Consider the following 16,264-nt stretch of genomic DNA (forward strand, 5'->3'; position numbering starts at 1 on the left):
TTAATTGGCCGCTGATTCTCTTTGATTGACCTGAAAAAAAAAAATTACCAGTTGAATAATCAATCGAAAATCCTTTGATCTGGTCACTCATTTTAATGCGTTGACGTGGGATCCACATGGTGTGAAAACAAAACATCTGGATCCAGAGCAGCAAGCGAGAAATTGAAGAATAAGACAAAACTTCAAATGCAATAATTAGGAATAGTGATTTGGAAAATACTTTGACCATTTTATTCCCCCCCCCCAAAAACAAAAACAAAAAAAAACAAAAAGAAAAACTCTTTGTTTCAATATACAAATTTTTATCTCCACTTTTTTCCTGAATGAGACGACTATACTCATGAGAAATTTACTATAGACCCTGAACGCTTGATTATTCATGATTTATAAAATATTTTAATTTTTTTTGGTAAAATTATAAAATGACTATCAAACAATATTTAGATTTTCATTTCAATATTCCTTATACTTTTATATTGATATACTCCTTTTATTTAAAAATGTAAGGTATTTTTAACCGAATATCACCTTTCAATAAAGTAGTTACTTAATTTTCAATTAACCTTATTTTTTCAAATTTACCTCTATCAAATACCCTACAATAAATATAAAGTCATTATCAATTATGGCACTTTTGAAAAAAAAAAAGCAATGATTACACTTCGAAAAATCAAAAATGTTTTACATTTTTTAACATCTAACTCCTCAAAAAATATTTTATATTTTTTAATGGAGGGAGTCTATGAATTTTAATGATTACTAATTTAATCATAATAAAAGTAATCGATGATCCAAAATAATATATGGTTGCAAACTATGCTTTGGCAAAATGGATATATTTTTCAGGCATGAAAAAAATATTTATTTATTAGTTCCATTTCTTCATAAGATCACCAATGTTGAATCCTGTATGAAGTGCATGAAGCAATGGGGAAAAGATAAAAAGTAAAAATAGAGTGATCGGGCCGAAGTTGTGGTATCAACATGCACTCATATTAGATATGATGTCATTTATCACTAACCCTTCTACTTTTAAATCACAAGTTTCTCATGCAGGGCCAGAATCTATTTTAAAATTTAATTTGTCTTTAATGGTATTTAAATTTTTGTATCGTTTGTTGCTAAGCTCAAAGGCATGGATTCTCTATCTTCTCCCGGGAAAACCTGCACCCATTCGCCTGGGAACAAATATTTAGACATTGAGCAATGGCAACTATAAAAGAAATCAAACTTAGATGTTTCGATCATGACCAAACAAGATTAAGAATCAATCATATACAAAATATTTTGATTCTTATTAAAATTATATAGTGGTGAACTTTTCTCAAAACAAAATTCATCAGTTGTTGTTTTTTGACCTTTTCCCCACGTTACATCGGTTCATATTTTAAAAATGTCACATCATTTTTTTATACTCTCTTACATTTGAAGCTCCTAAATATAGACCTCTTTTTCGCGGAGAAATGTAGTCCATTTTAAATCTTTGGGAGACTAGGAAAATAACAAAACCTTAAAAACCTTGACAAATACTTCTCGGATTGCTATTCTTTGTGCATGTTGCATATTTGTTGTCAACTTCAAAAATTCATTCCTAAATATAGAAAAAAAATGCTTTTAAATGGTTCAAGTCTGCCATCAAAGTTTGTTAAATCCTTTTTAAGAAAAAAAAAATCGGCCGATAACTTGTCCAGGTTAATACAGTAAATTCACGCAAGTTGACTGTTCAAAATTAGAAAAATTATATATATTTCACTCTGCATGTAAGGCAGCGAGAAATTTCCATTTTTGGTTACAGAGGCAAGAAAAATCTCTCGTTATTAGTTGGTATAAAAGATCAAATTTAACCGATTCAATCAGGAATTTGTTGTAATCTTGATTTCTTGGGGGTGGAAAGAGGAGAAAAATGGCAACATAACCGAGGGCGACACAATTAAAAACTGCTCAATAAGTAACAGATGCCACCACAAACGAGGTACGGATATCACTATATCAGTCATATATTTGTTGTAATTAACAAACTACTTTTCTCTTCGCTTTTATTCTTTGAAGTTACATCCCAAACGAGGTCTCTGGATATCACTATATATTAGTCACGTTCCATCCATTTTATTAGTCTCACAGAGGTTAATCAGAAGAAGAAAAAAGACCAAAAAAACAAAAACCCACAACTCAATGGCGCAGCTGATCCCAAACCCCTGCTACGTTGTTGAAGTAAGTAATCCCAATGAGATATGGAAAACTGATTATGACATCCTCAACAAACATGCCCCACTTTTGGGTATCCAAATCACCTTCTGCATCTTCATTACCAACCTTTTCCACACCATCCTCAAACCCCTTCATCAGCCTCGTATTGTAGCTCAGATTCTCGTAAGTGCATGCTTTAATTTTATGAACAGAGGGTTTTTTTTTTTTTTTTGATACAATAACATACTGGTGTTTCACTTTTTCAATATTGTTGATGATGCTTATGCATGTAAATTTATGGGCATGCAGGCTGGGTTCTTTCTAAGCCTTGTTATTGCTGTAGATGACAATTTAGTGGACATATTTCTGCCTGCTAGAGGAATTCTAAATCTTGAAACATACACAAATTTCGGGATCATGGGCTACGTCTTCCTTAGTGGATTAGAAATGAATTTGGATACCATCTTACAAGTTGGAAAGAACGATGCAGGCATCGCCCTTCTTGGCATGATCATTCCAACGGCAATGGGAATAGGCCTCTTTGCTTTGATACAAAAAGTTTACGAAATGCCTCCAAACTGGAGTTTTCAAGAAGATGACATGTATATGAGAAAAGCTTATTTGTTTTGGTGTTTAGCTCTGCCTATCTCGAGTTTTCCACTGCTTGCTCGGATCCTCACTGATCTCAAGCTTCTTTATACTAAGCTAGGCAAAGCTACCCTAAGAGCAGCCTTGTTTAGCGAGACTTATGGTTGGGTTCTTTTTATAGCATTAATTCCATTTTCTAGAGACGTTGCGGCAGAGGCAATCTTGTCGGTGTTGAGTACAATGATGTTCATCCTTTTTTGCATCTTCGTGCTACGTCCTTTCATAACAAAATACATCGATCAAAACACCCATCCAGATAAGCAGAACAATTCTGCATTGGCATTTCTACTGTTAGGAGCTTTTGTTTGTTCATATGTTACAGATTTCCTCGGAACCCACCCTGCTGTCGGGTCTTTTGTGTATGGACTGATCTTACCAAATGGGAGATTCACCGACTTGGTGATGGGAACACTAGACAACTTTGTTTCTGGAGCCATATCACCTTTCTTCTTCTTTCGCATTGGCTTGAATGTGAACTTGATGGAACTTGCACATCAAAAATATTGGCCCTTGATGGTCGTAGTTATCCTATTGTTATCCATTCCAAAAGTTTTAAGCACTCTAATTGCCACCTTCTTCTTTGAATTGCCCACTCAAGATAGTATTGGCATGGGACTGCTTCTCAACTCCAAAGGGGCCTTGGCACTAATAATACTAAACCTGGCTTTGGACAGAAAGGTATGTACGATTTGTTAATTCTTTAATCAATATTCACACTAACTATGCCCTTTTTATATACCAGTTAGCTTATAATTGCTAGGTCTAGTTACTATATTACTAATCATCAAATCGGTTGTGGTGTGTAGATTTTTTCTGTGGTGCTCTATACAATCATGGTGTTTGCAGTTCTTGTGATGAATATCATGGCACCTCTTTTCATTAACTTCATGTACAAACCAAGAAAAAAATTCGAGAATTTCAAGCTAAGGACTATTGAAATGTTAAAGAATCACGCCGAGCTTCGAATTCTAAGCTGCGTCCACAATATTCACCAAGCTACTTGCATGGCCAACCTCTTAAAAACTTTCAATGCTAACAGAATTTCTCCTCTGCGAGTGTTCGGAGTTCACCTTGTTGAACTCATTGGACGTGCAGTTGTGGCCACTACTCTTTTGGTTGATCAGATGGAGCAACCAACCCATTCTGGATCACCAGATTCCATACAATCACAACCAAAGTTAAAGAGTATTACCAATACCTTCAACACTTTACAAGAGGAAAATAACGCTATTAGAGTCGAGAACTTGCATGCTATGTCTGCTTATGAAACCATTTACGAGGATATACACAACTTAGCAGAGCAAAATCGAACGTCCTTAATTCTCCTTCCTTTTCAAAAACAAAATGGGGTAATAGGCGGTCGAACAGAGGCAACTGACGAAGCCTACAAAGACATAAACCTTAAGGTTATTCAGCATGCGCCATGTTCTGTGGCACTCCTTGTTGACCGTGGTCTCGGATCGATATCTAAGACCAACTTACGCATAGTGATGCTCTTTGTTGGAGGACCTGATGATCGTGAAGCCTTGGCCGTTGCTTGGAGGATGGTTGGGATTGGGAATCTAGGGAACACACTCTCTGTGGTGCGGATTGTTCTAGTTAGTGAAGCTGCAGAAGCTGGTATATCAACCAGGAATGATGATACTCAATGGCCTTCATCAACAAGAGTGGATGATGAGAGGCAACAAGCTTTGGATGAAGAGTATATGGATTCATTTAGATTCAAGGCAGTGTATAACAACGAATCTGTAACATACTCAGAGGAGGAAGTTCATAACGGGGAGGAGTTAATTGCATTGCTACAAGAATTGGACAAAGTAGAGTGTGATCTGTGCATATCTGGACAAGGAAATGGTAGGAACACAATAGTGTTTTCAAGTTTTATGGAATGGTGTGACAATCCAGAACTTGGAGTTATAGGAGACATAGTGGCATCAAACTCTTCGCTTTCTTCACTACTTGTTGTGAAGCAATATGGGCATGAAGAAATGGTGTTTGGGAGACAAAATCAACACACCAGGACTGGTGTGTCTAATGAGGCACATATTGTATAACATGAACTATTTTTGTTAGAGATAAGAGAAGAACTCTTAGAATTGTGAAGAATATACTTGAAAAAGCTAAATTCATGCCCTCAAGTTAGTAGTGCTAATATTTTCTCTTTATCAGTTGAGTTGTAATGGAATTAAAAAATGAATCATATTCATCTTGCTTCAATATTTTTTTATATGCATGTCAGGTGTCATCAATATTTTGACCTTGCAAGTAACATCGGCAAGTGGGTGTAACCAGGGAATTATTATTGTCTTGGTCCCTCATTTTTTTTATAATTTATAAACATGTGTTTAAGATTTTGGTAAAAGTAAATTCAAAAAACTAATATTTACATTTAATTTTTAATATAATTACATATGGCTCTAGCAAAAGTAGCCAAAAAAAACTCCAGCAAAATAAGCATCTGAAAAAATAAATAAATAAATAAAGCGTTCAGCTCCTTTTATTTCTGGGTTAAAGAATATTTCCCAAATTCCAAAAACTAAACCCAATGAAAATATATCGTTCGAAGCCCACAATCGAGTACACACCGACGGGCCTGATCCATTTACCATCCTATCCCAGTATCCCCAGCATTACCAGAAAAGATTTCTTTTATTTTGTCTGATATAGAAATTATTTTTGAGAAATGACAATTAAGGACCCCAAACCATGAATTATAATTAGGAACCACAAATTATTAAAATTTTAATAATGGATCATGGTCTTTACTTGCAATTAAGAACATGATGAGTTTACAAAATTGCCCTTAAGTCTCACTTGAAAAATAAAAAAAAACACGCTACTAAAATTACTATTATGAGTTAAAATTATTATTAATTTTAGTCAGAAAAACCAGGATCCATGTTTGAAAATATGTTATTTTTCAATATGAAATTAAAATTCACTTGTGAAACTTTTGAAAGGTACTTGTAAATATAAAATAATCACTTAGAAATTTAGTAAAATTAATTCTGAATATGAAACCAATTATTTGTGAATTTTTATGTTTGTCAATATATAGGTAAATCACTTAAAAAATAAAAAAAAAAAGGCAAGATTGAAATTACTATCACAGGTTGAGACTATTGTTATTTTCAATTGAGAAAACTAGAATCCCAACTATTATGGGATAAGACTACTAAAATTACTATTATGGGTTAGGACTATTGTTAATCTTATTTTCAAATATTGATCCTATTTTTTCTAACTTTATAATAGTAATTTCAGTAGTGTCTTTTCTTGATTTTTTTCAAATGAGATGTGCAATTTTGTGAGCTCATATATATTTTTAATTTCAAGTAAGGACAATGATTCATTTTTGAGATTTCAATAATTCAAAGTCCCTAATTATAATTAATGGTCTTATAAGGTTTTTAGTTGTCATTTTTTCATTTTTTTCTTTCTCATTGAAATTATTTGAATTATTTATTTCCAAAATTTTACTATACTTTAGAACAAAATATATCAATCAATATGAATATAATTCTATTAGAATAAATTTAAATTATAGAATTTATAAAAAAACATTATTCATAAACCATGACTGATACTACCATTCTTGAAATTATAAAACATTTTTGAGAGAGAGTTGGTATCCCAAAATATAAGATACTTTGAGAATATTAATGTTTCATTAAATATGCTTATTTTATCTTTTTATCTCTTTATCTCTTTATTTAATTTATGTCACTCTCTCTTTTTAATATATTAAATGGATAGTATTTTTAAAAGTTTATATTTTTTTTGAAAAAATAAGGTTGTTAAGTATACTTAGTTATATTTATTGATACGTGAGATTTTATTCAAAAATATTTTATAATTTGGGATGGGAGGAGTACAAATTATTTTTCGTACTCCTTAAAATACGCCAAAAGCTGTGCAGTTTATATTAATACATATAACAGTTTTTTTAAAAAAAAATCGAGTCATTTTTAACTAATTTAATTTTTGTGGGTCGAGATGAGATAATTCTTAAAGTTTGAAATTGGCAGAACAAAACTTTCCACCAGAATCAAAGATCATGAACGGAGGCTCAGGCTTAGCATAAACAGTGTACTAAACAGAAGGAATGTCATTACGGAAATGAATTGGGGGTAACATGGGAATTACAGTGGTCCAAGATGGTGAACAGGAGTGAAAGTGGAATTGATGAGTGAGCAATTATTGAGAATAAGAAAATAGTCTAAAGAAGAGGCCAAAAGAATAGAAAATTGGCAGTAAAAGCTCACCATACAGACAGCAAACTAACATGCTTGTTTGATTATGGATACCTTCACCCTCCCACCTTCGACCATCCAATTAGGCCCCACGTTACGGCACGAGCCTCTCATCAAAGGCTAAACCCTAAGAGGCATTCAATACAACAGTATATATCCAACTTATCATAGAGCCTTGACTAGTTCAGTTTCACTTTCTCCATATTAATGTACTCTCTCTCTCTCTCTCTCTCTCTCTCTCTCTCTCTCTCACACACACATTTATACGCGACAATGAATTATTGTTTTCTCTGTTTCCCAAATCCCCTTAATAACACAGACCATTTATGACATTATATTTATGGGCTTCTATAATGTAGTAATCATGTTTCTGATAAGCGTGCGTATGGCAGAGGAAGAAAAACATGCAAGTTTTGAATCTCATTATAACTTGCCCTATGGAGAAAGTATTATCTTTTTTTTTTTCATTTTTATTCGTCATTTCATGTATTTCTATTTTACATTTCCATCAGGTCTTGTCCATTTCTAAAATAATTATTCATACCCACTACCACGAAATCAAGGTTATAACCTCGGTCGCATAATGTAATAATGTTATAATGGCATTTCCAAATTTGTTATCACCCTTGGATTTGAGGAAAACATTTAATTTCATTGTTTTGCTGGTCAAAAAATAAAAAAGAGCAATTAAAAAACTTAAATGATACTCTCACCATCCCAAATTATAAAATACTTTTTGGGGAGATTCGATATTCAAAATATAAAATACTTTAACAAAATTAATATTTCATTAATTATATATTTTTAATATTATCCTTCCTATTATATTATCTTCTTTAATATTATTTCATAAAGAATTAAGGTACAAAAATGCCCTTAATGTTTCCCTCCAAGCATATCTCATATCCTAAACTATTTTAGTGTAATTTCACCCCTAAAGTTTTTAATTCAGGTACAATCTCGCCCTACTGTTAGGGTTTGATTGTGTTGACCATTAACTTGAAAAATTTGACTGTTATCTGCCATGCAAGCTATCCACATGACACTTCTCTCCTCTAACCCTACTATAAAAAAATGACTTTCAGTAGCAACTTTCAGCGGTAATTCTAAAAAGTTGCCGCTGAAAACAAACAATTTGCAGCGATAGTAAAAGTCGTCGCTAAAAGTATGACTTTCTACGTAACATTTGAAGTTACCCCTGAAATAATGACAAGATATAGTTGCCGTTGATTGTTAAACTTTTAGCAGTGACAAGTGCATGTCGTCGCTGAAAGTCTAAGTTTCAACGGTGACATATAAATCGCTACTACAAGTTGACAATCAGCAACAATTTTTTAGAGTCACCATTGATTGTCAACATATTTTAAACTATGTTATAACTTTTAAAAAAACTTATGTTATAAGTTTCAGCGGTGACATATAAGTCACTATTGAAAATTGACAATTAACGGTAACTTTTTAGAGTTGTCATAAATTGTCAACATATTTTAAAATATATTATAACTTTTTAAAAAAACCTATGTTATAAGTTTCAACGGCAACATATAAGTCACCGTTAAAAATTAAGAATTAGCGGCAATTTTTTAGTGTTGCCATTGAAAATGAGACTTTTAGCGGTGATTTTGAATGTCGTCGCTGAAAGTTTAATTTTGTATGATCATCATAATTTTTTATTTTTATTAATCTAATATTTAACATTTTAAGACATTAATTTTGTTGTATTATTGTAATTTTATAATGAATATATAAAATAACATAATGAGTTTTCATTTAATATATTCTATGGTTAAATTGTAACTTTAAGATAAGGTTAAGGTATTATTTAATGTTAATGAGCTAAAGTAATGAATTAAACCAAACCATATTATTTTACATTTGTGTTTGGATTAAAAAAATTTACAACTGAGGTTAAGATTTAACTGAGGTTAACAAATTAAGGTTGGAAAAAAGTCAGTAAATATAATATAATTTTTGTTTGGATATGTTTTGTCTTTAGAAGTTAGTTAGATAAATTAAAATTTATTTGGATAATTTTATTCAAAAGCCAGTTGAGATTTTAATGGCCAAAATAAGTATGAAATTTTTAATATATATATTTTTGACTAATTAATAACAAAAAAAATTAAATTTAAAATTATAACTAATAAGTAAAAAATTTTAAATATTCAAGATAGAAGAGAAGAGAGAGAAAGCATAAGCCATCGGATCAACGTAGAAGTCAATAACACTACTTGTTATTCATTAATAGAATGATATTTCATTTAATCTAATTTTTTAATTCAAATTGTACAATTAACACCAGTAACTCTAAAACTTGATGCAGTTTAGAAATATAAATAATTATAAATTAATGTATAATCATTAATATTTTTACCATTTATTCTTAGATATTTTTTATATTATAATTATAAATATGAATATTGAAATAAATGACAACCTCAAGAAGTAAAAAAAATTAAAATAAATAATGCAAATGATATTGTATCAATTATATTTATAGTTTACTTTAAACAAAATAAATAGTATAACTTATAATTTATAAATTAAAAGAATTAAATTAAAGTATTTAAGGATAGTAATGATATTTTATAATATTTAATATTTAATATATATGTGTGTTTGTATATTTTAATAATATATATATATATATATATTTAATTATGCAATAATAGATTGTAGGTTCATTCCAATTAGTGGGAAAATAGTTAGACACAAAAGGAGGAGGTCATAGGTTTAAATTTTAAAGGAGACAACTTTCAAAATGAAAATATAAATTGGTGATATGAAGACACGTGGTGTGTGGTGGAACGACACATGGAGAGTGACATAACACCACGTGGCATGAGGTATGGGGCGACACGTGGAAGGTGTGAGTGGGGTGCTATGTGGAGGGTGATGTGGTGCCACGTGGTGTGAGGTGGGGTGCCATGTGGAGGGTGATGTGGCACCATGTGTGAAAGTAAACTAACATTACTTTTCAACAACAACAAAAGTTGACACTAATTGATAGTTTTCGCGGCGACAAATGTCGCCACTGATACTTAACATTCAGCAATGACTATTTTGTCGTCGCTGATGTGCGTTTTTGCAGCGACAAAATGTCGCAATTGATTTTCAACTTTCAGTGGCAACTATTTTTTGGCGGTGACAAATTTTTTTATGCGGCGATATTTGTCGCCTCTGATTATAAACTTTCAGTGACGACTTTTATTATTGCCACAGATTGAATCAACGACAAGAGTTCTCGCGATGACATTGTGATGACTTTTTGTTGCCGCTAAAAACTTTCAATGGCAACTTTTTAGCTTTAAGTGGCAACAAATATCGTCGCTGAAAGTTAATTTTTTTATAGTGCCCTCTAACTTCTCTCCTCCAAATGAACCAAACCCATCCTATTTGCGCAATACCCATTTCTTCATCTCTAAAATTGCCAACTCTTCACATCTCCTTCTTCTTCGAGCACCCAATGACACAGCAAATCACCTAGCTCGTTTCCTAGCCATCACTCAACTAGTTTCCTCGGATGCTACCCATGGCTATAGGGAACCACAAGATCCAAATCAATAGAGGGATTAAGAGGTTAGAGGGATTCAATGCTATTCGAAGATGGCAACTTAGGTTCTGATTCAAAGCAATTCCAAAGACCCAAACACAATTGAGCATCGTAGGTGATAGATTGTGACTAAGGAAGGGACAGAGTGGTGCAATGGAGACAAATCAAGATAGAGGAAGTAACAGACTGATGCGACGCCAATGCTGAACTATGATTGTTTTGAAAATTTATGGGTTCCAAAATTTATGCATTTTATCTATTTTGAAATCATTATATGATTGTTTTGATGCCTTATATATAAATTTTACTTCAATTGTTCTAGGTTTGAAAGGCAAATTGTGGCTTAAAAATTTTTACTTTGATTTGTTTATTCTATAAAATGGGACGAATATGAGGGACGAAAATTGCTAGGTCTGGGTTTGTTTATTTTACTTTGATTGTTTTGGGTTTGATTGCTAGATTTGGAATTTTGATTTTGTTGCTGTGGCTTGGGTTGTGTTGATCTTGATTTCATTGCCATGGTTGCCGACATCCAGCAAGGTGTAAGGGAAATGAAGCATCATGGCTATGGTGATAGAGAAATGAAAGGATGATGAGAGCACAATGGGTTCGTTCATTGCTTTTGTGCTTGATTTTGAATGAAGAATGAAGAATGAATATGCTTTGGGTCTTATTTTTTCTTTCAATTTTGTAGAGGACAACTGAGTGGGGAAGACTTGTCTACGTGATGGGAGAAGATTGATGGTGTGGTTAGGGGAGTATTATTTATTTTTTATTTTAAAATTTTAAAGTATGCCACGTAGCTATCAAATGTGCATATAATGGTCATATATCATTGACTAATGGTCAACTTGGTCAAATTTTAACAGCAAGACGAAATTGTACCCAAATAAAAAAGTATTAGGGTGAAATTACATTAATAAATAATTTAAGATCTGGAGATAATATTGAGGGCTACCTTAACCCTTTCATAAATAAAGTGTTAAATAAAAAATATTTTTAAAAATTTATATTTTTATTTTCAAGATATTTTATAAATTAATTAAAAGGGAGGGAGTAATTTACTTTTTACAGTGCTTAATAGAAATTTTAATTTTCAAAATCTTTAGCTATTTTTCATTGAGGGTCATTACCACCTCTAGTTTTTGCCCTTTTTGTGGTCAATGGATCGCAAGAAATGACTATTGATTTGAAGGGCCAGGAACCAGAATGCGCAGTAGCGTGTGAATCACTTTGAATCAGCAGGTAAGGGATCAGAAAAAATAATAACCACATCTTACACACATGGATTTACGTCACATTAATTAATTCAAGTTGGGACTTTAACAGGGTCGACATTATTTGAAGAACCGTACAACATAACCTGAGAGAGTTGATCGTAGAATGCAGAATCCAAGACCTAGTTGTAAATGGATGTGCTGTGACTTTGTACTGGCAGAGCTCAAAGGGGGTCCTTTCTTGCTTGTTCAGTCCTAATTTTGTGATAGACTCGTAGCTCTGTGCACATGACAGTGTTTCCTATTCGGTCTATCAAATTTGAATTGAATTTCCTTGCCTTTTTAGGTCCCTCTTTACCTGTACCCTCCCCAGTTCGTATCCTTTCCCTTATAACAAACAAGCATTGGAACTCAAAACTGTGGTTCACAATCATGTTTCCGAGCTTTCCATTACCGGCTCTCCCTGTAGCCTCCCCTGTTCTTGGTTCCTCACTCTGCCTCATACATGATCATTTCCTATGATCAGTTCCTTTGGGTTTAACAAGTACTCTCTTGAGAACTTGATATTCTTGCAGTTTTGGGTAATTTCCATAGCATCTTTAGAAACCTATGGTATAAGGTAAAGCATCTGGAGCTGATAATGCGCGTGGGTGTGGGTGGATAGAGGATCTGTAATTTGATGGTACTTTTGTTTGATTGTTAAAACATAATCATGACAAGGTCTTGTTTTTATGTAGTTTATTAAGAGAAGTGGGTTTGGAATACAGAGATTTTGTAATGGGATGGGTCCACGGATGTTGTAGGCATGTAAGAGGTACTTGAAGTTTGGCAGACAAGTGTGGAAAAAAGCTACTAAACGCCCAATGGTAGTCCCTCCATTATTAATCTTTTCAAGGTTAAATTAAACCCCTCAATGCCCATTTTATAGCAAGATACCATCAAGATACATGACAATGACATTAATCACTCCCTCCCTTTCTTATTTTATGCGTTCAAAATAATTGTAATAATTCAAGATTTTCAGTTATGATTAATAATTGAAGGGCTTTAGATATCTTGCAAGACTATTTGTGCATCCATTACGTGTGTTTAACATGATATGTTTGTCATTTTGGATGTATCTTAATAAATAAAATGGGTAAATAGATAAATTATCCCCTAAACTTTAGGTTCAATATCACAATAGATTCTGAACTTGTTTATTATATAAATTATTCTTTTAACTTTTTAAACAATGTAATCTAACTCTTATTATTAATAAAGTTCATTTCGACCATTAATTTACTAGAAAATGACATAAAAATTACAAAAAATAACCAAAAATTTTTTGTTGCTTATGTTCTGTAATTTTTTTTGGTTCTCCTCTATAATTCTTGAAGTCCTTTTTCATTATTTTATGGTTAATTAATGTTTAAAATTAACTTTTGTTAATGACAAAAATTATATTATATTATTTTTAAAAGTTGAGCAAAAAATTTACACAATAAACAAATTTAGATCTATGGTGCTATTGAACATAAAGTTCAGGATATAATTTACTTATTTATCCTTATATAAATTTTGAGTTATAAAAATTATGTAATTATTTCTAATGTTATATAATCATTTAATAAAAATATAAAGTTCTTTACTTTGTCTTTTAAAGAAAAGACTCAAAAGATTTTAATTTTCAAGAGTTAAAAAATTTAATTGATTATACTATAAAGACTCAATTAAAATAAAATAAATTACAAGGACATAATTTAAAATTGAGAAAAATTATAAGAACTTACAAATGTATTTTCCCTTCAAATTTATTTACAATACAAAACGAAAATTTTATGATAATATTTTTTTATATACATTAAAAGGGTTTAAATCCTAAATCACTAATCCCTCCCCTTTTTGCTGTCGCCACCTGAGTCACTCCAAATGGATTAAAGTTTGTTTTAATTTTAAAAATTTAAAAGCTTGTAAATTAAATTCAATAGAATTAAAAATACACATAATTTATTTTTATTTTTAAAATGATTCGGTACCTGCTAGCCACCACTAAACAAAACAATGAGACAGTGCCAAGCCATTTGGCATGGAAAAGAGAAATAAATGGGGAAGAAATTAAATAGGCTCGTTTGGTTAGGAAACATACTTTTGGCCGAAACAGTGATTAGAAGATTAGAAGTGGAGGGAATGATGACTAAAGATGAAAAGGAGGAGAAAAGAAGAGCTTTTCGGGAAGATGGAAATGTTTAATTGAGAAATGAATATAATCATTAAAAAGTATAAACGAGGATTAGGAATGGGGATTATGGAGAATAATCAGCGGGACAAAAAGTGAAAGTGTCAATTCCTAGCCAGGGAGACAAGAAAGAAGAATTGGGTCACTTCGGTTTGACAATGATGATCACATCATTTTACAATCATTGGTGTTTAATTATCCACCGGAGAACCCTTTTGCCGACGGAACCGCCACTCATGATCCGATGGCCGTGAAAAAACTAGGCCTCGTTGACAAGACTAATCAATTACTATCTTCAATAATATTTTCTTGTTTTTTTTTTTTGAATTATATGGAGCTCCAGCTTCATAAGCTAGTTATATGAATCAAATAAATTTTTCTTGTTTTTTTTTATGTAATGTGAGATTACAATCAAACTTTTTTTTTTCCATGAATTGCTTGGAAAGGAGTCGGAATGTAAATGGCTTTTAAATTATGTGATTTGTTGGAATTTATTATGTGGGTGTACATATTTATATTAACTCTGACACAAAATTCTTATTAATGATAGTATTATCTGCTTTGGGAAAAAACTCTGATACAAAATTATTGTTTTATTTTTAATATCATGACATGGAAAATTTAATAATAATCTTGAAAAAATATGCAGAAAGGAAAATTTAATAATGATAAATTAAAAAAAGAAAATTATTAATTCTTACATGATCATTTATCAAATCCCACCAACGAACATGATGATTTTGAAATAAACATACATCAGAGAAAAAAATTATCACATATATTAAAATTCAATATGAAGGAGTTTAATGATACTTTTGAAATAAAGAATCCATCCACTATATTTTGGCGGGGATATAAAAGAAGAGGGAGGGCATCAAAATAATATATACACGCTGCACACACATACACAAATATTGTTTACTTTTTCTGTCACTTTCTTTTGAGATATTTTATTTAATTAGTCAATTGATACAGGGTAAAAACTAAAGTTCTAACTTAACTAAAGTAACTTTAGTCACCATTTACTCAAATTTGGAAGCATACAACAATGGAATACATGCAAAAATATCATGAATTGATATAGTTGAAGAATTTGTGTTTCACTCAAATATCTCTTGCACTGACTTTGGACAAATTCTTCCAATATGTAATCCCAAGTGTTTGTTTTATTCGAGACAGAGTCCGCATCTAGAATTATTGCCTTATGCCTTTGAACACATTCCATTTGATGTTCATGAATTATCATTCTCCCTATAATGGTAATTTTGCTAAGCCTGACCTAAGTTAACTTCACTAAATCTTCGCTGCTACTAGAACTTATATGGTATTATGTATAGGTTATAGTATTTATTAGAGTTCCCATTTTTTAGAGCATTATATTTTTTTGAAAATTTTGAAAAGAAAACAAAAATAAGCCTTATCACATGTATTTTTATTTTCTTGTATAATATACACTTTTCTTTTCTTTTCTTTTTTGAAAAAAATATAATATCTAGATAAATAGGTCATATATTTGTTGAAATGAAACCTATAATAATTAGACCCCAGAGTGACCAGAAACCAGTTGCCTCGTGATCCCTCCATAAGTCTACGTACCTGGAAGATTCAACAGCATAAGGAATTTATGCACCAATCTGTGGGCGAGGAAAAATTTTCCCTTCATTAGTAATGAAGCTTTTACTATAATTGGGATTATTTCCATCCTCACCATTAGTATGATGAAATCGCGCCTAGTTCACACTTTTCTAAAGTAATTAATACGCCTAAAAGAGAAATGAAAATATTATCCTCATACGGCTAATATATATGCTTTCGTAATGCTACCTGAATCAAATCAAGCAACAGCCTTTCACGTCTTATGTGAGGAATACAATTCTATTCCATTACATTTTATTCCTCACATATGATCGAACCTGGAAACAAGAATTCCAGAATTATTTTTGGTCGTAATAGCAACAATAATCCAAGAGATCAAAGTACAGGCATCGATTCCAGTCCTTTTTGTTTGTTATTAATTAATTGATCAACTAAACCACATGTCTGTTGGAATATATTCCTCACAGAAATGGATGGTTCTATAGTACTTGTAGCATGTTATTCAATTAGCATTATGCGTCCAATGGTCTTCGCACACTTACTGTAGTTTGGCAAAGACTAGCAGTAAAACTAGAAATAAATTAAACTTGGT

The 16,264-nt window shown here is 31.6% G+C and overlaps 1 protein-coding gene across 1 annotated transcript; it reads left to right on the forward strand.

The window, feature by feature from the left end:
• The first annotated feature begins 2,172 nt into the window (after positions 1 to 2,172).
• Positions 2,173 to 4,889, forward strand: LOC129311451 (cation/H(+) antiporter 15-like). The gene is made up of 3 exons (XM_054953782.1): positions 2,173 to 2,370; positions 2,497 to 3,513; positions 3,642 to 4,889. Exons 1-3 carry the CDS (start codon positions 2,173 to 2,175, stop codon positions 4,887 to 4,889), a joined length of 2,463 nt encoding a protein of 820 aa, XP_054809757.1.
• Positions 4,890 to 16,264: the final 11,375 nt, after the last annotated feature.

The sequence above is a fragment of the Prosopis cineraria genome, unplaced genomic scaffold, assembly GCF_029017545.1.
Source record: "Prosopis cineraria cultivar Desert tree isolate PC_DT_omini unplaced genomic scaffold, ASM2901754v1 PC5, whole genome shotgun sequence".
In the NCBI taxonomy this organism is placed as follows: Eukaryota; Viridiplantae; Streptophyta; class Magnoliopsida; order Fabales; family Fabaceae; genus Prosopis; species Prosopis cineraria.